Here is a 23,119-nt window from a genome sequence, read left to right as displayed (position 1 = left end):
AGGCAGATTATTTAGCCTCTCTTGTTTTTCTCACCTATGTAAACAGGAGGTGATAATAGCACCTAACTCACAGATTTGTTACTGGCAACTAATTGACACATTGCTGGTACAGGGCTTAGTGTGGTGTTTTTTTTTTTTTTTTTTGAGACAGAGTCTCGCTCTGTCACCCAGGCTGGAGTGCAGTGGCGGGATCTCAGCTCACTGCAAGCTCCACCTTCCAGGTTTACGCCATTCTCCTGCCTCAGCCTCCCGAGTAGCTGGGACTACAGGTGCCCGCCACCTCACCCGGCTAGTTTTTTTTTTGGTATTTTTTTTTAGTAGAGACGGGGTTTCACCATGTTAGCCAGGATGGTCTCGATCTCCTGACCTCGTGATCCGCCCGTCTCAGCCTCCCAAAGTGCTGGGATTACAGGCTTGAGCCACCGCGCCCAGCCTAGTGTGGTGTTTTTTAAGTTATAGCTAATACTTTTGTGGAATGTTTTTGTTTTTAATAATCAGCTCATTGGTTATGTAACTAAATGATCACCCCCCAAACATGCTAGAAATTATAAATATAATAATTATTGCAATCTAATACTTGCTTTTATATAAATTTTATTTTTCTACTTTTTATAATAATATTAAACATATATTAAACTATATCAGAGTTAATTGAAGGAGGGGAAGTCACAACATACTTCTTGCAGGATGATGATCACTTATTAGTACAACTGAAGCAACTGTACTTTCTGGGGTTGCCTATATTCACCTATATTCATACTATTGTGCACATTGTAGGGAAGGGATAGTTCACTCCTTTGACTCAAAAATATCAAAATAGAAAAGTATATTAAGGGCTTCAAATACATGCCAATGACATTCACATATATGCTGATGATATGTGCTAGTTAGAATATGCTAACATACGATAGCCTATATCATCAGCTAATGTATCATCAGACATATGTTAAAGTATCATAGACGATCACCTTCCTAATTTTAACGTTTCCTAAACAAATATATCCTTTTCTTGATGAACACATTATATTCTAATATCACCTTAGGTCTAACATTGGGCATTTAAAGCATTTTGAACATGAAAGATTCACACAACTTTTTGGCATATAAGTTTCCACAAGTTCTCAAACTAACACCTGCTTTTATCGGTTTTCTTCAATTTTGTTCTTAGAATTTGAAAGTCTTTATGGAAACGTTATGGCATCTGGTTATGATAAGCAATAGATGAGGAGGAAGGGCATGTTAAATAAGGCAATGATGTTTTTGATGACTTGCCTATAAAAATCAGGCTAAATAGGACGTGTGACACTAAGCGAGAAGATTCCTGAATTTTAGGGTGGACATGAGCCATGGGTACCACAGGGTGCCACATCTGGCATCTTCTCCAAGGTCCTCAAACAAGTGACCTCACTGTCTCTCAGTTTGCTTTGGTCATTTGGTTCAAATGTCTTTTTTTTTTTTTTTTTTTTTTTTTTTTGAGCTGGAGTCTTGCTCTGTTGCCCAGGCTGGAGTGCAGTGGTGTGATCTCAGCTCACTGCAACCTCCACTTCCTGGGTTCAAGCAATTCTCTGCCTCAGCCTCCCAAGTAGCTGGGATTATAGGCACCTGCCACCATGCCTGGCTAATTTTTTTTTTTTATTTTTTATTTTTAGTAGAGATGGGGTTTCATCATCTTGGCCAGGCTGTTCTTAAACTCTTGGCCTTGTGATCCACCCTCCTCAGCCTCCCAACGTGCTGGGATTACAGGCGTGAGCCATGGTGCCTGGCCAGATCAAATGTCTTATATGCAAACTCCACTGAGACCTTTTAGAAAATCTACAAATATTTAAATGAATAAGGAATGAATTATGTTTCTGAAATATAGCAAGTAAAGTCCATTTACATTTCGTTTAAGTATTCTGATTTTCAACATCTAAAAATATATTTCTGTTGTTTGTACATTGAGTTTTCCACTGCATTTGGAAAGTTAAACCAGTATTATCAAATCGAATCTAACACATTTTTGCAAGAGAATGTAGATTAAGTGTAAACTATATCACCCACTTTTTTTTGTGCAAAGAGTAACTCTTTAGTCATTATAATTTCAAAAAATCAGACATTAATGATGGGATATTTCTAAAGGAAATCTGTACCATAAACCATATGTTACAAATTGTCATTTATACTTTTAAAAAATGAAATGAAACATGCTGATTATGAAGTCCTACATGTATAGTATATATATATGTATATGTCTTCATTTTTCTTTTTATGTTTTTTGGAGATGGAGTCTCACTCTGTTGCCCAGGCTGGTGTATAGTGGTGTCAGCTTGGCTCACTGCAGCCTCCGCCTCCTGGGTTCAAGAGATTCTCCTGCTTCAGTCTCCCAAGTAGCTGGGATTACAGGTGCCCGCCACCATACCCGGCTACATTTTGTATTTTTAGTAGAGACCAGATTTCACCATGTTGGCCAGGCTGGTCTCGAAATTCTGACCTCAACTGATCTGCCCACTTTGGCCTCCCAAGTGCTGGCCTCCCAAGTGCTGGCCTCCCAAGTGCTGAGCCAACACGCCTGGCCCTATCTTTTATTTGGAATCAACAGTTTTATTATGTTTAAAAATTAAAATAGATTCCTCTTGCAATTTCAAACAATTTACTAATTTCAGAGTAAAATCCCTATGGCAGACTGGCATGCAGATTGGTAGCTAAATATGGCCGTAACTCATAAACTTGAATGTTGGAGAACATACTGTTCTATTTGCTGACAACTTTTCAGTTATTTAAATTTCATAAATTTTGGATGGGATTTCTGAATGGCAGGAGTTTAAGTGTTTTGCAGAGTAAGTTGTGTCGATCTGAGATAGTTTTTGCTTCTAAGAATATATTTAAATCCCAGCACTTTGGGAGGCCGAGATGGGCGGATCACGAGGTCAGGAGATGGAGACCATCCTGGCTAACACGGTGAAACCCTGTCTCTACTAAGAAATACAAAAAACTAGCTGGGCGAGGTGGCGGGCGCCTGTAGTCCCGGCTACTCGGGAGGCTGAGGCAGGAGAATGGCGTAAACCCGAGAGGCGGAGCTTGCAGTGAGCCGAGATCCAGCCACTGCACTCCAGCCTGGGCGACAGAGTGAGACTCCATCTCAAAAAAAAAAAAAAAAAAAAAAAGAATAAAGAAGGTTTCACTGAAGTAGAATTTAAGCAGCAAGTTGATTTCCTCTGCGTTGGGATAAATGAGCAGTTAGGTCACTCACTTCCTCCACTGGGAGTTGTTAGTAATGAGTTGCTATCACAGGGGTGGGTATCCTCCGAGAGCAGGGATGCTGTGCAAATCTTTTCCACTTTCCAGTAACCTATGGTAGTGCAAGATGAGGTTAGGATGTTGCTACATGTTTATGTTAATACAAGCTTTTGAGACTACAAATTGTTAGCCAATGATGCATTCTCGTTTTGAACTAAGAAGTTGACCATTCAGTTAGCCTTCGCTGTACGTAGAATAAATACGTCAGTGGCATGATAGACTGAAAATGTTAAAGTACAGCATAATTAGAAGTATCTGTGAAAGCGATTATTAATTAAACATAACAGATTAATAAAATGTAAAATTAATACATTATTTCGATTAGGCTTCAATGTGTTGAAATCTGGGCTTTTCGCCTCCCTCACGTGATCATCTTACCCTTTCTTTTCAGATATTCTGCAATGAGGGCAGCAATATGGATGTAACACATGGCAGCCTGTAATGAGAAAGAAAATAAAGAGGCTCAGGGGATGCAGTTTAATATAATTAGGGCTAATCTTCCAAGGCAAGTCAGTATTCCATATCAGAATATGTTATGTAGAAGGAACCTTTGTAAATTCCGAATTGAAAGCAAGAATCAATTGTATTTCCAAAAAATTCACCATCAAGAATAAAATGAATATTTGGGTTTTTGTTTGTTTGTTCTTGATTAGTTTGGAGATGGCTGAAGGAACTGGCCCAAAGAATTTTCCCATAGAGTTATCCTCCTTTAATGTCTAAGCCTAGATTAAAAATAAATCATAGTTCTCCTTTTAAAATTAAAACTATAATTCTAGTATTTAGATATAAATTGGAAATAAAAATAATCTGCCTTCTAAATAACTTTTTTTTTACCTCCAGGAATAGCCTCTCTGAATTTGTGTTGCCTTTAAAACGGTCACTTCACAAGTGAGTACTTGATTAAGTAGTGTGACCTGATGTAACACCTGTGCTCCCCACAAACAAGATTATATGAGTGATGTTATAGTTTACTCTAATGTCTCTTATGAAGCCCTGAACATTGCTGAATCTATATTAAAACTCAACTTGTTAAAGATTCCAAATGACTTCAGCTTTTTCCTTTTGAGGTTTTGTGGAGGAATTTCATCATTTTCAGAGCAGCCCAAGGGCTTCTCATTCTTATCCCCACTAAATTGCTGCCAAGCCAGCCTTGTGGTTTCCATTCCAGTGTCCCTGATTACCACATGTGTTTAGAAGAGCTTCAGAGTTTAGGACTATCCTAGACAAATGAATCTCTTCCCCAAAGGGACATAGTTCTGGAATGGAGTAGAACTTCCCATTTGGTACTCAGAAACCCTTGGGTGCTATGAATTGCTGCATATGTTCCACCCAGTATTGAAACTGACATAAAAAGTTAAGTGTTGACTTACAATCTTCGCACAGTGGACTCTCCTCACGTGGTGCTAAGGATCATTCATTTTTCTATGGCCAGTTCAGACTAGCTGTAAATGAGGACTGATTCACCCTGCCTGAGTTTACTCACTATGGTGGCAAGCTTCCCCATTCAACTCCAGTTTCAGAGAAGAAGTTTTAAAACACAGAACATTAATTTAATGACTTAATTCCCAGACACCTTTACCACACTCCTCGTTAGCCTCAGGTTTTTAGCCTTCAGCGTTGCATTACAATTTATACACCTGCAGTTGCCGCCACTGACTCTGGCTTTTATTTGATGTCATTTACTTAGAGTCAGGTATCCTTGAACGTGATATGCAAATGTATTGTATATGATATATAACTGAGTCATTTCTAGATTAGTGGAAAAACATGGCTTCTTTTTCTAGTCCATGCTGTAAATGAAGATCCAATTTTCCTGATAAAGAGGACAATACTGATGGTAAATGACCAAGCCTTGGCTAATCACCTCAGATAAATCTCCGTTTCTGGCATGAATCTTGGCCATACTTTCCAGCCAGGTCCTCCGTAGTTCGGGAGTGCTTGCATAGGAGTTTGCCAGGCTGTACTGGAGATCCACCAGCATCTCGGGATCCTTCTCATGCTCCTTCATCTGAGCCGTGGCCATCAAAACAGTCCTTATACGCTTAGTCAGGTCTTTCACCTCTGCTGGGAAATTGCTGTTCTTTGGAAAAGAGAGAACCTGGGTCATTATCTGTTTAGAACCTGTAGGTTAACTGACTTCAAGTTATGCTATTAATTATGGCTAGGCATCACAGTTTGGAGCATTCTATATATAGTTATAAATGTGTGCATTCTATATATGGGCATTCTATGTTTTATGACTGTGGATATACACATTTGAAGATAAAAATTTCAGGAGGCTCTATTCTTTTGTCTTCAAGGACACCTTCTTCTGGTAAAACATCCTGATTGTCTTTGAGATATATTCCCCTTCCTGACTCTAGTTCATGTGATTTGCACAGGTCTGACTTTACTCCTAGGGACCATGGGTGGCACATAACACTGGCCTGGCCAATTCTATTTTTTGATCCTCCAGGCTACAGTGATTGGTTTAGGGATAAGCATACGATTTAAGCTTGGATCAAAGAGATTCAGTTGTGAGACTTTAATTGGAACTATCAAAGGAGGTGATTTTCTACTCATAAGATACTACCAGGGTCCTTCGAATTTCTGAGAACATGCCCAGGGGGATGACCTGTCTGGAAATAAGTAAACAAAGAGGAAAGCTGAACTGACAGACAGTGAGAGAGGCAAGATTGAGGCAGTGGAGGGATGGGTCTGAAAATTATTTTAATCCCTGGGTCCAGCCATGACTGAAGTCTGGCTCTAGACTTGGACTTTTCAGCATAATGACTACAGGAGAAGTCTTCAGAAAGTGCTAAACAAAAGATAAGATGAATTTTCCCCCAAACAGAGTTAGGAGGGAGTCATTGTATTTCTGGATATTTACGGTAAATCTTGTTCTAGGCCATTCAACCATGCATACTGGGAATGCCACTTAACAGATCACATGCTTAAAGTGTAAGAGCTGCTTAGCGATTCAAACAATAAACTTGATAGTTTACTTTGAGGAGGGCTCAAAGCTCAAAGTCTCAATAAACAAAATAAACAATTATTATTATTTTTTAGAGAAAAGGTCTTGCTCTGTTACCGAGGTTGGAGTGCAGTGGTGCCATCATAGCTCACGGCAGCCCCAAACTCAAACTCCTGGCCTCAAGCGATCCTCCTGCCTTGGTTTCTCAACGTGTTGGGATTACAGGCGTGTACCCGATCTATATTTATGATTTTGGTATCTCACAAAAAGCATCCACTTCAGATTTTAAAAAATTCTGTAGTAAAAGCCCACAAAGCATTTCTTACTTTCATTTGCTTGTCTCCATTGGCGAAATTATTGGTAATTGCAAGCGAATGTTGAAACCGAGAGCCTCCAATCCCAGCGTCGGCTATTAACTGGCTCACAGCTTTGATGAGCTGAAAGAGAAAAAAATGAACTCTCAAAAACAAGACCAGAAATAGTCTTCTTAAATAAATCCACTGGGCTGGGTAAATGTACTGTTAGTTTCTCCCTGTAGGTCCAATAAAAGATGTGTTTATGTATTAAAGCTCCAGAACGTATTATTAAATCTAGTGTGTTTCCTATAATCTTAAATATCTAAGAGAGGCTGCAGGAATCTTGGAATCTTGGATGCCTAGAAGAAAAAAAATTATGTTTGGAATTTGGTGGGGTTTGACCTGCTGGAGCTAGCCATGGTTTCCTTAGTTGTTTATTCCATGTGATTCTATTTCCTGGCAGAAGAAAGGAAAGTACAAGTGAGATGGGGCTCTGCTGATTTCTGCCCAGCCGCGCCCCTCCTATTAAACAGAACTGAATGCTATGGGTGTCCTTAAGGAAGACTTTGGTGGAGGAGTTAGTAACGGCTTGCCCTGAGGACAGTAGGCTTTAAGCACTGCTGAAACAGATCAGTGGTTTTAACAACAGTGTCAATGAAAATTGGCAGCACTTACTTGTAAGTGGGACCGGACAATTGACTTCTGCTTGTTAAATTCAAAATTCTTCCTCATGAAAAAGTACAGAAGGGCTGAGGCTTCTGTCTGAGTTGACCGTGACCTGTGGTTACAGCATTTTAGGACTTCATAACAGAACGATCCACAGAGGTCGGCAGGGCCTTGAAAGAATGCTGAAGGAAACTGCAGAAATGAAAGAATGGGTGAAGGGAGCAACATGCCTTCATTTTGCTCTGTTCATTCTCATATTTTAAAATTCCCTAAAACAAACAAAATCCCTCTCCTTTTTTTTTTTTTTTTTTTTCAATCTGGTCTTTTTTTTTTTTTTTTTCATTTGCAAGTGAGGAGGATAGAATTTGTTAAGGTCTATGTTAGCATTTGTCTTTTTTTCCTAGACACAATTGTTCTCTACATTGTATAAGTATCCTTTGTATCAGTAACTGATGACAGTCCAAAATAACGGAATGAGAGCTTTGAAATGACCTCAATTCATCTGACATTGTTAAAATCACAGGTCTTATTTACAAGTGTCCTCAAAGGCGGTGGCTGTATCCACTTTAATGTGGAATCTTGAACTTGATATGGATGGATATGCCAGTTCAAGGGGTGCATTCTACCTAACTTGGTGCTGCAAACACAGATAACAACTCAAAGAATTGGTGACCAGATGCTAATTGTCACCAGATGCTAGTATCTTCTGGTATTTGAGCAGACATATTGTCAAGGCTGTGCACTCATTTTGAGACCAGGAATCAGTGTCTAATAAAACCCAAATTGAAGAAAACAATCCTTCTTCCCTCCCTACTGAAAGACGCAGGGATTCCTATGGGTTTACTGTTCTATGGGTTTACTGTCATCCTACCTAAACTTCACGGAAACCTAGAGGATCCTTACCTTGCATACAAACAGTCTCAAGGAGGCAAACACATGCTTCAGCGCTGTGGCTGACTGATTGACTTGGAAAAAGAGCATGTAGGTATCAAAGACCCTTTTCATCAATGAATTTTGACAGTCACATTGTTGGAGTTGTCTCTGGAAATTCAATGCAGATGTTATTCAGGATAAGTGAAAGAAAATTTGTATTCTATCAAAAAATGTTTGTTGTGAACCTATCACATGGTGAGGCACTGTTCTAGAAATAAAGGATTGAACAAGGAGACATAGTTGATGTTTACTGTGAAACTTACATAGCAGTGATTGAAAAAACATGACAAATTGAAATAGACTCAGATGATGTGATTGAAAGTAGTTGCTTTGAGGGTAGAATTACTTCCATAGGGTAGTCTGCAAAGACCTCTCTAATGGAAAATTGTCACGTGAGCTCAAGAGGCCTGCCCTGGAGAGATCTGGGAGAATTGTCCCATGGGGGAGAAACAGCTAGTACAAGGGCCTTGATTGGGAAAGGAGCTTATGAGTTCAAGGTTGAGAAAGAAAAGCAGAGTAGCTGGTGTAATGGCAAGTGGGGTGGGGTCAGGGGAGAAATGGGAGATGAGGTCACAGGTTCTTGAAGGCACTAGTAAAGTCCTTAAAATTTGTGAGATTTGAGTGACATTTTCATAGCCCAATAAAGAATCAATATAGTCATTACTTTCTCTTACCACCATGCTGACATTTCACCTGCAATAGGGCTTTCTTGGCATAATTATGCTGTTCTGTATAGACTTTATTCAAAGAATCCAAATTTTCCTGGCTCAATCTTTTTTTTTTTTTTTTTGAGACAAGGTCTCACTCTGTCACCTAAGCTGGAGTGTCATGGCACCATCATAGCTCACTGCAACCTCCACTTCCTGGGCTCCAGTGATCCTCCCACCTCAGCCTTCCGAATAGCTGGGACTACAGGCATGTGTCCCCATAGTTGACTAATTTTTAAATTTTTTTGTAAAGATGAAGGTTCACTATATTGCCCAGGTTGGTCTTGAACTCCTGGGCTCAAGTGATCCTCCCTCCTTGGCCTCCCAAAGTGCTGGAATTACAGATATGAGCCACCACAGCTGCTCCTGGCTCAATCTTTAATGTGCTAGCCTAGGTATTTAAGCTCATTTGGTAGAGCTGCAAATGTTTTTGTTAGCTTTATTGAAATATAATTGACATACAATTAATTGAACTCATGTGACATGTATAATTTAATAAGTTTAACACTCACATACACCCATGAAACCATCACCACAATCAAGATAATGAACATATCTATCACTCTCAAAAGTTTTTAAATACTTTTTTTTTGTAATTCCTTCCTCCCATCCTTCCTCCACATCCCTAGGCAACCATTGATCTGCTTTTTGTTTCTATAGTCTGCGTTTTGTAAAATTTCATATAAATGGAATAATATACACTGAGTAATATAGTATATACTGTTTTTAAATTTGGTTTCTTGGGTTTCACCCATGTTATAGCATGGATCAGTAGTTTATTTCTTTTAACTGCTGAGTAGTATTCTATTGTATGGATATACCACAGATTTTTAAATCTATCTACCTGTTGATGTATACTTGAGTTGTTTCTAGTTTTGTTTTTTTTTTTTTCTGTTAAAGCTGCCATGCATATTTGTGTACAAAGTTTTGTGTGGAGATATGCTTTCACTTCTCCTGGGTAAATACTTATTATAGTATTGGAATGGCTGGTCATATGATAGATGTATGATTAACTTTTCAGAGACTGCCATACTGTTCTCCTTTTACCATTTTGCATTCCCACTGTCAATAAATGGGAGTTCTAGTTTCTCCATATCCTTGCCAAAACTTTGGATGGTCAGTCTTTTTAATTTTAGCCATTCTAAGCAGTGATAATCATTTCATCGAAGATATCTGAATGTCAAATGAGCACACAAAAAGATGTTCAACATAATTAGTTTTCTTTAGATCTAGCTGTAAATTTAATACACAGGGCCATTTATCTCTTCCTTTTCTACTGAAAAAGTACAGAGTCACATTCCCACTCAGCCCAGCTCGCCTGAGAGTGAAGCAAGATAAATGAGGAAGAAAGACTATTTGACAATAGTGAAATGCATACATGTACATATCAAGCAAACATTAGTCAACCTGTGATAAAATCAAAATCTCATCTTTAACATGTTTTCCACTCATGCTTAGGTTGATTTATATAAGGTTAATTGATTTCATAAATAATTTTTAAAAAACATGTTTTTGACTTCACATGGTTTTTCTACCTCAAATTTCATCATTTTTGCAGAAAATGTTATCATATTCACCTGGTGAGTCTGAGTGAAGAGGGATAACAGGTCTAGAATAGTGAGGCAAACCTCCGTAGCAATATTGGCCTCAGTGTCTACGTGATGCACAATGTCTATTTCATTGGAGTTGCCTATAAAATAAAAAATAAAACATGCATAAAAGTCTAAGACAATGCTTTGTACCCTATAAAGTATTTCCTTTCATTACAATGTATTCAAAGTTTACTGGCATTTTGATTAATTATTAAATCAAAGTGCTTTTGTTTGTTCAGTTTCTTCACTGGCTGAATTAAAAGTACTAGAGTACACACACTAGTGTGCGTGCCCTTTGCATATATCAGTTGTGGGATTTCCATTGCTTCTGAGTTATTTTCCATTACTTTGGCCAAAGACAGGGTCATATTTCTTTCATAATCAGGCTGTCTCAAGTTCCAGGCTTCTGGGCTAGTAGACCAAATGTGCAGTCTCAGTGGACAGTCTTTATGTCCCCTTGGAAAGTCACAAAGTGTATTTATAGATTGAGGCAAATACCTCCAAACAAGTAACTGTGGGCCACGTGCCCATAATTGCTAACAATCTGTCAATGAAAAGAGTCAAATTCTGTAAAATACTTGAAGAGATTTATTGTGAGCCAAATATGAGTGACCATGGCCTGTGACACAGCCCTCAGGAAACCCTGAGAACATGTGCCCAAGGTGTTTGGGCTACAGCTAGGTTTTATATGTTTTAGGGGCACATAAGACATCAATCAAGACATGTAAGATGTACATTGGTCTGGTCTGGAAAGACGGGACAACTGAAAGTCGGGGAGAGGGGCACTTATGGGTGGATTCAAAGATTTTCTGATTGGCGATTGGTTGAAAGAGTTTATGATAGAGACCAGGAATGAATAGAAAGGAAATGTCTGGGCTAAGAAAGGGGATTGTGGAGACCAACGTTCTTATTATGTAGATAAAGCCTCCAGATGGCAGACTTTAGAGAGAGAAGAGATTGTAAATGTTTCTTATCAGACCGAAAAAGGTGCCAGACTCTCTCAGTTGATTCTCTCCTGGATCAAGAAAAGGACCTGAAGAGGGAAAGGGGATTCTTTACAGAATGCAATTTTTTCCCCATAAGAGACAACTCTGCAAGGCTGTTTCAAGATATGGCAAAAATATATATATATATTTGGGAGTAAAATATTTTGATTTCTTTCTTTATCTCTCATGTGATGTTATGCCACAGTCAGGTTGGAAAGTAAGCCATGTTATATAGGGTTAACTAAAACCCCTCTGATGAGACTGGTGTGACTTTCCAGGCCTCTTAAGAATTTAGGCAAGAGAAGAGAAAAGGTCAGAGTTTAGTCCTCAAATTACATGCTTACAAAACGCTGGCCTCCATTTTACCCTCATTCACAAGCTGGAGTGTGTGCCTCTCTAGGTTCAAGATGTCACCCTTGCTGCTTCTGGGACATTGGCAACTTTATCCCCTCCCCACAGAGGAAGCAGTAATCATCTGTTTGACAGCAGCCTCCATAACCTGCACAATGCTGAAAGTCACTTGTTTCCAAGGGAGCTATGCTAAACATATGATATTGAGGGTTTTGCCTTTCCCCTTTCTTCACCATAGGGCACTACACATTTTTTTAACCACTCCCTGGTGAGTCTTTCCTTTAAGAAATATTTCCAGAGCTACAGCAAACCTTAAAAGCAGTGGTTTTAGTGCATTTCATGTCCTACACATACCTAGAGAAAAACTGGTAACCATCTTGTTCCTGTTATTTCGGTTTACTTACTGGTCATGGTATTGTCTAACATCTGTAAGAGTTTGGGGTTAGAAAGTGCATTTTTGCCTCGAATTATAGGTAAAGTTTGTGATCTGTGTTGCTTATGGCCTTCATGACTGGAAGTGGAGTGCATCCTGAAAATGAAATAAGAAAAGTGATTAGAGTTATTTTAGGGATGTTACAGCCAAATAATACTTGTTCATTCAAATGTTCTAGATTGAGTCAAACATTAAAAACTAGTTTGGAAAGCAACTTTTTATTACAAATATTAATTACAGGTGACATGATGAGAGGGACTTTTTAAAGTACTTTTGGAGAAATTTTATTTAAGCCAAAATAGCATTCAGAAGGATAATCTATAGAATAACAGATCCTTGAGTGAAATCTATTCAAGCATATTCATTATTATTTATGAAATAAATATATTCTTTCATAAATAATTCTATGAATGTAAGTTGGCTACTGGCTGATCAGTAGCCAGTGGTGGACATTAAAAAGTACAGTATTGTATAGCTCAGATGCATCAACTTATTTTTAAAGAGATAAAGTGTAAAATCGGGTTCTAAAGCAACCCTTGCTTTCCAAGGTATTTGTATTTGGACATTCCTGTTGATTTGCCATTTCACTGGTGTCATGTCCACAGGGGGCTGACATGTGATGGTTGTGGGAGGTAGGTAGTTGAAGGACTTCTGTGCCTCTGTGCTTCCAGGGCAATGACAATGGCCTGCAATGACTCATTCAACACCCCATGGCATTTCCAGCTGGGAAAAATAAGCCAGCGTTACTGTGGCAGTGGGAATATCTCCTACTCCTGACTTTATCATTTGGCCAAGGAAATAGGTTGATAATTCTTGGGATATGTGCTGTCATAAAAACTATTTATAAAAACACTTATGTAAAGAAAGCAGCATTTGGAAATACCCTGAAGTATTTCCTAATTCCTCCTTTAAGCCTTAACCTAAAAATGACTCTTTCTCCCACTCTAAAAGGCTGTTTTGGTTCTGGCTAAATCCAAAAACCTGGGTGGGTGGAGGCCCAGGAGATGTGACTTTGGCTTTCAATAGCCAGGGGAGCCTGGGTCATTCCTGCAGCTAGAAAGAGTGAGTGATTCCTTGGCTGGAGGTCTTAGGCATTTGGATTGGCTTATTTCTAGGTTTTGAGTGTAGTACAGACTGAACTTGTGGAGGAAAAGCCCTGGTTTCTAGGAGGTGAGGGACAGAAATGGCCAGGACCCGTCCAGATGTTTCAGAAGCAGCCTGAAATCTAAACCACCACCCATCTACAAAACCTGAGTGACCTCAGGTGGCTCACTATTATTATTAAACATGGAAACTAATTCTTTATTTTCCTCTATTCTATTATTATTTGCAAAAAATGTCCATTACATTTTTTTTTCATTTACTTTTCACAAGGGGGCAATTTCAAAGGATTCCCATGGAGGGAGGCAAAATTTATTTTACGATTTATTCGCTATGTATTACTTTCATATTTCCTTCTAAAATCCGTTCTAAAATATTCATAATATATATTATGATGATACCTGTGGGAAGAATAAATCAAAGTGGGGATAATTTTAGCAAAGAATTCTCATTTACGAGACCCAGAGGAGCTCTAGGTAGAATTTCAGGGCAAATGTTTCCCATTGGTTAGGCTGGTGAAGGATGACTCCAGGTCCTATCTGCTAGTCAAATCAGTCTAATGACTAGGAAATCTAAAGTGAGGTTATGGGACTATCCATGCTTCCTCATTGCCTTTGACCCTTTAAGAAACAATTTCAGCTTCAAGAACATTGCAAAAATATTATAATTACTGAAAAGCCTAGGGAGACATGATCCCACATTTTGGTTTGTCACTGGAAGATTAGCTAGCATTAAAAGAGGCATTTATTGGGCCTAGGTCTCAGGTTTCATTAAATGAAAATACTCATTAATGTTCAGTCTATGCAAGGGATTGTGCTCTAAGTGCACACATTTATCTTTGGTCTTTACCAGCCAGTAGGGCAGACAGTAAAGTATCTAGGAAGTTTCTTTAGATAGACACATAGTTACTTGAAATCTGCACTTGATTTGAATATATAAATAGAAATATGTGTGTGTGTGTCTACCTCTGACATGTGCATATATAGACACATACACAGAGTTATATATAATTTTAAATACCAAGCAAATGTGACATTACCATTGCGACAAGAGACCTGATGTCTGGCAGGAAGGATTGGATCCTTTGAGAGTTCCATTGTTCTGGGTGGACTGCACAAATTTAAATGCAGCAGCAATTTTTCTGCAATGAAAATGGAAGTTTTAATCATAGCTCAGTGTTTGTAATTTACATATAAAAATGAATGGCAACTGACAAAACGATTACTGCACAATGAAATGGTTTACATGCTGTGAATTAGTCAAAAATAAAACCCTGTTTTCTTTCGGAAATCAGAAATTGGGATTTAGTGAAGGTGCTTCAAACATTGTTGTCTCATGAGAAAATTATGACAGTGCAAAGTTATTCCAGATTACTTGTTTTTTTTTTTTTTTTTAGTTTACTAGAAATGTCTTCTGAAATAGGTATCTTCCAGGTTATATCTATATAATGATAAATCCGTTCTGAAGATACATGAAATGTAGTTTTCTTTCAAAAATTTGTGCTTTTGTGCTTTTCTCCCTAGATAACATGAACTATTCCTAGATATACAATGTGTATGAGGCAATCTTCAAACTTCTGTGTCTAATGTGAAGTCAACCTAACAATCCTTATTTGCATTTTAAGATTTCTAACATATATTTATAACTCTAACCTTATATGTTAATACATGTCATATGCTTTTTAAAAGACCAGGTTCACCTATTGGAATTTAAAACTATTACCTTATTATGTTGCGTTTTCCTAGGTATCTGAAATTTTGAAGACAAACGCTAGAAACAAAAAAAAAAAAACACGTTCTAATTATTCATATTCTTTCATTATATAAACTGTTCATCTAAGTATATTGAAAGAAAAATATTAAATTTTCTTTAAATAGTTCATGTGTTATTATTGATAACTTACTATATGGGTTCTTGAATGAAACATGGTATAGTGGACTATTTAGAAATTTCCAGAAAAAAGTGTTATGTCATCAACTCTAAAACTTACTCCAAGATGCTGAAGAAGTCGGACACCTCTGGACTGGGAGCTCTCTGCCAGTAGGCAATCAGAGTCTCTAAAAGGAAACACCACATAGCATGAGAATCTGCAGGTTTTCTTTTTCCTTTTTTCAAAAAAATTAATTTTAAAGAGTTCTATTTACCGTACGAAATCGTTTTCATAATGTGAAGAAAACACATCAGGAGACTCCTGGTTTCTGCTTGATCTAACTTGTCGAATCGAAGAGTTGAGCCAATCAAAGACAAGGGTCTTGGGATCTGGGAATTCAAGAACCAATCAGGATTGAGTGAGAGTGAGTGACCTCTGCCTTGTAATGATGAGTAGGTTTGAGAGGGAAGCCGTACCTTTTCACAGTTGTCCGTCTTCTCACTGCTCTTCTCATTGGTACTTGGATTGGAGTCAAGACTTGCTAAAGATCCTCTGGAGTCAGCATGGTTTACTGTAGAAATAGCTATTGATGAAAATGCTGCAAACACAAGCCACAGCACACATACGGGAATGAGATGTATGGGCACACATACACACAAAAGCTTCACATGATGAACCAAAAAGATGCTGATTACTGAGGTGGCAGCAGTGTTGTGAAAGACCAACATAACAGCACCTGGGACTGGCATTCAAGATAGCTCTTGTTTTAAAAATGCTTTAGTAAAAGTTCATAAAGATACTTTTGGGAAGGAGCTTTCAACTTTTGATTGTTCATGAGAAATTGAAATGACATTTCCAAAACAGTTCTTAAAAATAATCCTTGAAGTTGAAAATCCATTATATTTTAAAAGGTCTGCAATGAAAACTTAAAGATGGTTTCCAGAATAAAGTAATTTGATAACATCTAAGTAGGCTGCTCCTTAAGCCAAGTAATAATGAACACTAAGTAGAAGAGGAAGTCACTGGATGGAATTCAAAAAAATATGTAAAAAGACTCTTTGGTTGTATAAATGTAGTATACTTTGCCACATAGATTATGCATAATAAATTATGGACTGAGTAAAAAGCACAATGATATACAATGTAAACATGGATGAGTGTTAAAAATAAGTGATCTCAGAAGATCTGAAGTACCTGCTATGGAATTTAAAACATCTTTAGAAAATGATGTATCCACAGAGTTTGCATGTTTCATAGCTGTCTGGCTTTGAAATCCTCCGTTGGTGCTTAGATCATCTCTAGACCCCTGTATTCAAAGTATAGTAAAGATTAATGGGAATCACGGTATTCCGTTTCAACATTGTTAACCCACATATGCCTTCTTCATTACACTTCCAATTAAGTGATATTTAATTTGTTCTTTTATATCCCCTCAAAGGTTTTCTGCTAAAGTAGGCAGTGAAAACAAATACAGCCAAAACCATACTTGTAGTTATAATTTGATTTATGTGACTTTTTTATAATGTTGTAGAAACAATCTTTTAGATACAGATATGTAGACCACATGGCTGGATTGGTTATGGATATATTCATGGATCACATTATGGATATCATTATTACCATGAGTTATCTTATGTACATTACTATTATTATCAACTAAATTTTATTTTATTTTAATTATTCTATTTCATTATTTAAGAGGCAGGAACTTACTGTTACCCAGGCTAGAGTGCAATGGCATGATTATAGCTCACTGCAGCCTCAGCCTCTGGACTCAAGGGATCCTCCTGCCCTTAACCTCTTGAGTAGCTGGGACTATAGGTATGTGCTACCATGCCCAGCTAATTTTTAAAATTTCTTATTTGTAGAGGTGGGGTCTTGCTATGTTGCCCAAGCTGGTCTTAAACTCCTGGCCTCAAGTGATCCTCCCATCTTGGCCTCCCAAAGTTGCTGGGATTAGAGATGTGAGTCACTATACCTGGTCTACAACTACATTTTAAATATTTATTGTTTGCCAGGCTCTATAATAAATGTTTTCTAGTATACAATTTAATCCTCATAAAGACACTGTGATTTAGGTATTTTATTCTGTATTATAATGAAGGAAATGGAGTCCTAAGGAGGTTGGCTAACTTATCTCCAGCCACCCAGATAGACTGGGACTGGCATTCAAGATAGCTCTTGTTTTACTGTTTCAAGATAGCTCTTGTTTTACTTGTTTCACTGATACTGCTGGGATTCGAACAAGGTAAAAAAAAAAAAATCCATAGCATAGCTCCTAACTCCTAGATGGTAATACCTTCCTTAGATACTGGATTCAGCAGTGGGTTATTTCATCTGAGATTAGAACACAGGCAACAGATCTCTAGCGGATTGTGCGTAGTCACTGTGGTGTCTCAGTGGAGGAAGGATTATAGTTATTCCTGGGTTGTGACTACAAATAAGGCACTTGGCTATTTATTCTGACACCAGGTGGGGATGTAGGTAATGTAGAAAGTGGTAGGAGAAGGTGTCCACTGAGGAAGGGGCCATGATTGCAACAGAGGAAACTGTAAAAGCTGGAAAGAATTGGAAACTGATACAGAGAACAGAGGGAAATGAAAGCCAAATGTTGAAGGGTGGATCAGGCGGAAGGCTAAAGGGACATATCTGGAACAAATGACCCACTGATGTGAGTACGTAGCAGAAAGTGTTGTTCAATGCCTAGTATGTTCACAGATGAGAAGAAATGGTTACCCAGGGCAAAAAATAATTTTAAAAAGACAAACTATTAACATCGAAATGCGACTTATTGTGCAAACGTACCTGATTAGATGTATTGACAGTAAAAGGATACAGGTCCTTCAGATAAATCCTTGGCATATTGTCCAGGAGCATGCCGTACAGGGGCATGTATAAACTTGCTATCTGGGCTTGTTTTCTCTAGGTGAAAAGGTAGCCAAAAGAAATGATTCACGTAAAAATCAATAGGCTTGTTGGTTTCATATGCATTTAATGCAGTGAGCCATTAAATAGTGTTTAGGGAAGGGAGAAAGGAAGATCACTTACTGGCTCTCTGTATCGATCATCAAACGAATGCTTAGCCATTAGATTTTTTAGGACAGCTAAAGCTAAGTGTCTGACATCTTGGTCTTCCTGCAGGGCAAAGCCAATTTCTCGGAGCAGAATTCCGATTAAGAAGTGTTTGCGACAAAATTCATTTGTGACTGAATACTCAGGCATCTCTTTGTGAGGAAGGAAAATAACTCACGTTATTGAAAATCAAATGATCACTTTGTAATTGAGACAGATATACCAAACAACTACCATCAACTTCTTCCACTATTAGGAGGGATTCAGGAATACAGTCTTGCTACAGAAATGAGGTGTGTTGTATCCTCAAGGAGCATTCAGTAAGGGGACTATTCTGTGTATACAAACACAAATACGGGTACAAACTAACACACGACATCAACTTCTGAATCCCATAATCCAGCATATTTACAGGATTACAGGAGTTGAGAGGGGAAAACACATTTTCTGCTTGGAGTAATCAGGATATAAGTAGGAATCCATCAAGATGAGCCTTTGAGGATACTTAAAATTTGGAGGTGCAGATCTTTATGGGAACAGACGGAGGCAGTGGAGAAGGGACAGGAGGCTGGGAGAAGCCACTGGATTTTCAATGGCACAGAATTCTGAAAGCACAGGTATGGAAGGGAGCAGGTATGGAGGGGAGCATGGGTATGTGGGAATCAATAAGCACAATGGCTAAAAGGAATGGTGAGAGAATTAGGCTTGAGAGGCTGGGGCTAGATGATGGAGAACAGTACAATTTCCTTAGCTGCCATCTAGGTCCCTCTCCATTTGTATTTAATTCTGTAAGAAATGCTAACACACGGACAGCTTTGAGATCAGTGCCCTGATAAGGCTCATGCTTTACTGACTTATTAATATGGTGTGGCAGGGTGTAAATGAATTAGACTGTGGGGAGATGTGGGGTGAGGGATACAGTACAGGACATTGTAGCAATGGGGGAAGGAGGGGACAAGTGACAACGTGATATCTGGGCTGGGGTAGCAGAAACTGAGTGGTAAATCACTAGGAAAAGTTGACTTAAGTATGTGAGGGAGCAAGGAGAGAGAAATGGCACTGCCAAATTTTGAGCCTGAATTACAGAGAAAAGATTGTTAAAATTTCCAGTAATAGTGGATTTATTCAAATTGTCCAAAGGGTTTTTAAAATGTAACCATTAATAGTAGTACTTGCACCTACAAGAAAACATAGGGAGAAAGCTCTTTGACATTGGCATTCACAATGATTTTATGAATATCACCCCAAAAACACAGTCAATAAAAGCAAAAATAAACAAGTAGGATTATATAAAATTAAAAAGTTTCTGGACAGCAAAGGAAGCAATCAACAAAATGAAAAAGCAAACTACAGATTGGGAGAAAATGCTTGCAAACCATATATCTGATAAGGACTGATATCCAAACCCTACAAGGAACTCATATGACATAATAGCAACACACAAACAAACAAAAACCCCACCAAGTTTTAAAAATGGGCAAAGGATCTGAATAGACATTTTTTGAAAGAAGACATACAAATGGCCAAAAGATACAGAAAAAGTGCTCAATATCAATATCACTGATCATCAGGGAAATGCCAATCAAAACCACAACGCACTATTACCTCATACCTTTTAGGATGGCTATTATCAGAAAGTCAAATGAGAACAAGTGTTGGTGAGGGTGTAAAGAAAGGGGAACCCTTGTACACGGTTGGTGGAATACGTTCATTATAGAAAACAGTATAGAAGGTCCTCAAAAAAGTAAAAATAGAGCTGCCATATGATCTAGCAATCCAACTTCTGGGTATATATCCAAAATAATTCAGATCATCATGTTGAAGAGATACGTTGCAGAATTATTCACAATAGCCAAGCTATGGAAACAACCTAGGTGACCATCCATAGATGAATGGATTAAAAATGGTATATACATGCAATGGAGTAGTAGTCAGCCTCAAAAAAAAAAAAAAAAAAAAAAAAAGAAAAAAAGAAAATCCCACCATTTGTGACAGTGCAGGTGAACCTAAAAGTCATTATGCTAAGCGAAATAAGCCAAACACAGAATGACAAATACTGCATGATCTCAGTTAATATGTGGAATCTAAAGAAGTCAAGCTCTGGTGGACAATAAGAGACTACTTAATAGGTACAAAGTACATTATTTGGATGATGGATATCCTAAAAGCCTTGACTTCACCACTATGCAATCTATGTATGTAACAAAGTTATACTTGTACTCCCATAAGTTTCTACAAAAAAATTAAAGAAGTTAAACTCATAGAAGCACGGAGTAGAAAGATGGTTGCCATGGGCTGGTGAATGGGAGAAATGGGAGGTGGATTTTAGTCAAAGGATACAAACTTTCAGTTATAAGATGAATAAATTGTGGAGGTCAAATATGTAGCAGAGTAAGAATCATTAATAATATAATATCGTGTATTTGAAATCTATTAAGTGAGTAGACCTTAATTATTTTAATCATACAGACATAAAAAACAAAACTATATGAGGTGTTTGCTTGATTGTAGTAATCATTTCACAATGCATACATATATCAAAACATCATGTTTTCCACCTTAAATATATAAAATTATTATGATTTTTTGAGACAGAGTCTCGCTGTGTTGCCCAGGCTGGAGTGCAGTGGCACAATCTTGGCTCACTGCAACCTCTGCTACCAGGGTTCAAACGATTATTGTGCCTCAACCTTCCAAGAAGCTCAGGTTACAGGCATGTGCCACCACGCCCAGCTGATTTTTCTATTTTTTGTAGAGATGGGGTTTTGCCTGTTGGCCAGGGTGATGTCGAACTCCTGGCCTGAAGTGATTTGCTTGCCTCGGCCTCCCAAAGTGTTGAGATTGCAGGTGTGAGCCACCGCGCTCAATTTTTGTCAATTTTACCTCAGTAAGGCTGGGGGAAAACAGTAGTACTAGCACCCATGTATACAACCTGCTGTCTGCCAGCACTAGGCTAAGCACTTTATGTGTATTATCCCATTTAATCTGCAGGACAACCCATAAGGGAGGTATGATTAATATAATGAACTATTAGAATATTCCAGCTCATAGATGACCAATAGCAAATTAAACATACTGACTTTTTTAGTCCATAAAGAAGCTACTGAATATGAAAATTCACAGGGCTTCAGGTTAAATAAGTTTCTCAGTGACATCGTAATACTGAAGATCCAGGAATAGAACACAACTTTTAAATTCCCATCTATGACTACAGAAAAGGTTTGCCTAGACCATTTTAAGTTACTAACCTATTTCAGATAAAATAAACTTATACGAATATCCTCTGTCTTAACAAGATTGATCAAACCAGGTTGTGGTTTAGGAAAAGACACGTATCAAATAAAGTCAGTTACATCGAACAAGCGTGTTATTATATATATCTGGGAATTTCATTTATGATACAAATTAAGGAAATTTCAGATGCTTTGGGAAATTAAAAAATATTTCCAACCTCTGGAGAATAAAATATGAAAGAACTGAAATTAGGCAATCATTAAACTATCTGTGACAAGAAAACAATTCAGTCAACTTTTTGAATATTTTTATTATATGATATTAAATATATGAATACTTATGAGCACCCAGAAGCTGGAAATTTATAGTATTTATAGTTGTCAATATTACTGGATTACTAGGTGGTTACTGATGCTTAGATAAGGTAATATCACTTACCTGATGCATGTAACTCTTGAGTTGATTCTGAAGGTGTCAAAGGATCTGAATTTAATATAAATAAAAAGTTCAGATATATACATATACATACTCAGATACATATATATTCATTATGTGTAGTTTATACTGAACAATTAAACTATATTATTTAAAAATGTGAGTCTTCAGTATTGCCAATTTTCAAGGAGAATGTCTTAGGTTATTTGTTTCCTTTTTTTTTTTTTTTTTTTGAAACAGAGTCTGGCGCTGTCGCTCAGGCTGGAGTGCAGTAGCACGATCTTGGCTCGCTGCAACCTCCGCCTCCTGGATTCAAGCGATCCTCCTGCCTCAGTCTCCCAAGTAGCTGGGATTACAGGTGTCCACCACTGCGCCTGGCTGATTTTTGTATTTTTAGTAGAGACGGGGTTTTGCCTTGTTGGCTAGGCTGATCTCAAACTCCTGACCTCAGGTGATCTGCCTGCCTCGACCTCCCAAAGTGCTGGGATTACAGGCATGAGCCACCACACCCAGCCTATTTGTTTTCTTAAAAAAGAGGGTCATGAGCAGAATTATTCTAATTGTTAGCCTTCTACTTGAGCGTTTATTTTTCTATCAGAACTTTGCCTGCTATGAAACATATTTTTATGTTCATTATTTATAGTATCAGATCTACAAAAAGACTATCAGGATTTTCTCTGAACTACTGACTAACAGTAAGTAATATAGTTTGACTCTGTGCCCCCACCCAAATTTCATCTTGAATTGTAATCCACACGTGTTACGGGAGGTACCTGGTGGGAGGTGACTGGATCATGGGGACAGTTTCCCCCATGCTGTTCTCATGACAGTGAGTTCTCTTGAGAGCCAATGGTTTTAAAGTGTGGCACTTCCTGCTCACTCCCTTTCTCTCCTGCCACCATGTGAAGAAGGTCCTTACTTCCCCTTCACTTTCTGCCTTGATTGTAAGTTTCCTGAGGGCTCCCCAGCCATATGGCACTGTGAGTCAATTCAACCTCTTTTCTTCATAAATTACCCAGTCTTAGGTAGTTCTTTATAGCGGTGTGACAATGGACTAACACAGTAAGCAATTGAAATAAAAATGACCAAATAAAGATTTGGTCCTCTTGAATATCTCAATCAGCCCAGCTAACCAATAATAACTTGTCACTAATTTATAAAACAAAAATAAATTCAGAACAAAGTAAAAACCTTAAAGCCTTATTATGTAATAT

At 38.0% G+C, this 23,119-nt stretch overlaps 1 protein-coding gene and 1 long non-coding RNA gene across 7 annotated transcripts in view; one reads left to right on the top strand and one right to left on the bottom strand.

The window, feature by feature from the left end:
• DOCK10 (dedicator of cytokinesis 10) overlaps nucleotides 1-23,119 on the bottom strand; it is a 280,307-nt gene that overhangs the window by 26,347 nt on the left and 230,841 nt on the right. For 3 of the 4 annotated variants that reach the window (XM_030916199.1, XM_030916197.1, XM_010354776.2), the window contains exons 31-47: nucleotides 21,909-21,953; nucleotides 18,213-18,388; nucleotides 17,970-18,086; nucleotides 16,359-16,470; nucleotides 15,641-15,762; nucleotides 15,439-15,553; nucleotides 15,285-15,351; nucleotides 15,017-15,064; nucleotides 14,334-14,435; nucleotides 12,165-12,289; nucleotides 10,409-10,521; nucleotides 8,095-8,232; nucleotides 7,201-7,383; nucleotides 6,556-6,666; nucleotides 5,141-5,356; nucleotides 3,655-3,712; nucleotides 3,230-3,328 (exon numbers count right to left, since the gene is read on the bottom strand). In XM_030916199.1, the coding sequence (XP_030772059.1) occupies nucleotides 3,230-3,328; nucleotides 3,655-3,712; nucleotides 5,141-5,356; nucleotides 6,556-6,666; nucleotides 7,201-7,383; nucleotides 8,095-8,232; nucleotides 10,409-10,521; nucleotides 12,165-12,289; nucleotides 14,334-14,435; nucleotides 15,017-15,064; nucleotides 15,285-15,351; nucleotides 15,439-15,553; nucleotides 15,641-15,762; nucleotides 16,359-16,470; nucleotides 17,970-18,086; nucleotides 18,213-18,388; nucleotides 21,909-21,953 (1,947 nt within the window). The remainder of the gene's footprint in view (nucleotides 1-3,229; nucleotides 3,329-3,654; nucleotides 3,713-5,140; nucleotides 5,357-6,555; nucleotides 6,667-7,200; nucleotides 7,384-8,094; nucleotides 8,233-10,408; nucleotides 10,522-12,164; nucleotides 12,290-14,333; nucleotides 14,436-15,016; nucleotides 15,065-15,284; nucleotides 15,352-15,438; nucleotides 15,554-15,640; nucleotides 15,763-16,358; nucleotides 16,471-17,969; nucleotides 18,087-18,212; nucleotides 18,389-21,908; nucleotides 21,954-23,119) is intronic. The other variant, XM_030916198.1, reaches the window with a different exon arrangement.
• The window catches only part of LOC115893188, a 346,813-nt gene that overhangs the window by 210,515 nt on the left and 113,179 nt on the right, over nucleotides 1-23,119 (top strand). The window lies entirely within an intron of this gene.

The sequence above is a fragment of the Rhinopithecus roxellana genome, chromosome 14 (assembly GCF_007565055.1).
Source record: "Rhinopithecus roxellana isolate Shanxi Qingling chromosome 14, ASM756505v1, whole genome shotgun sequence".
Taxonomy (NCBI): Eukaryota; Metazoa; Chordata; class Mammalia; order Primates; family Cercopithecidae; genus Rhinopithecus; species Rhinopithecus roxellana.
This window is presented reverse-complemented; position numbering and strand designations above follow the sequence as displayed.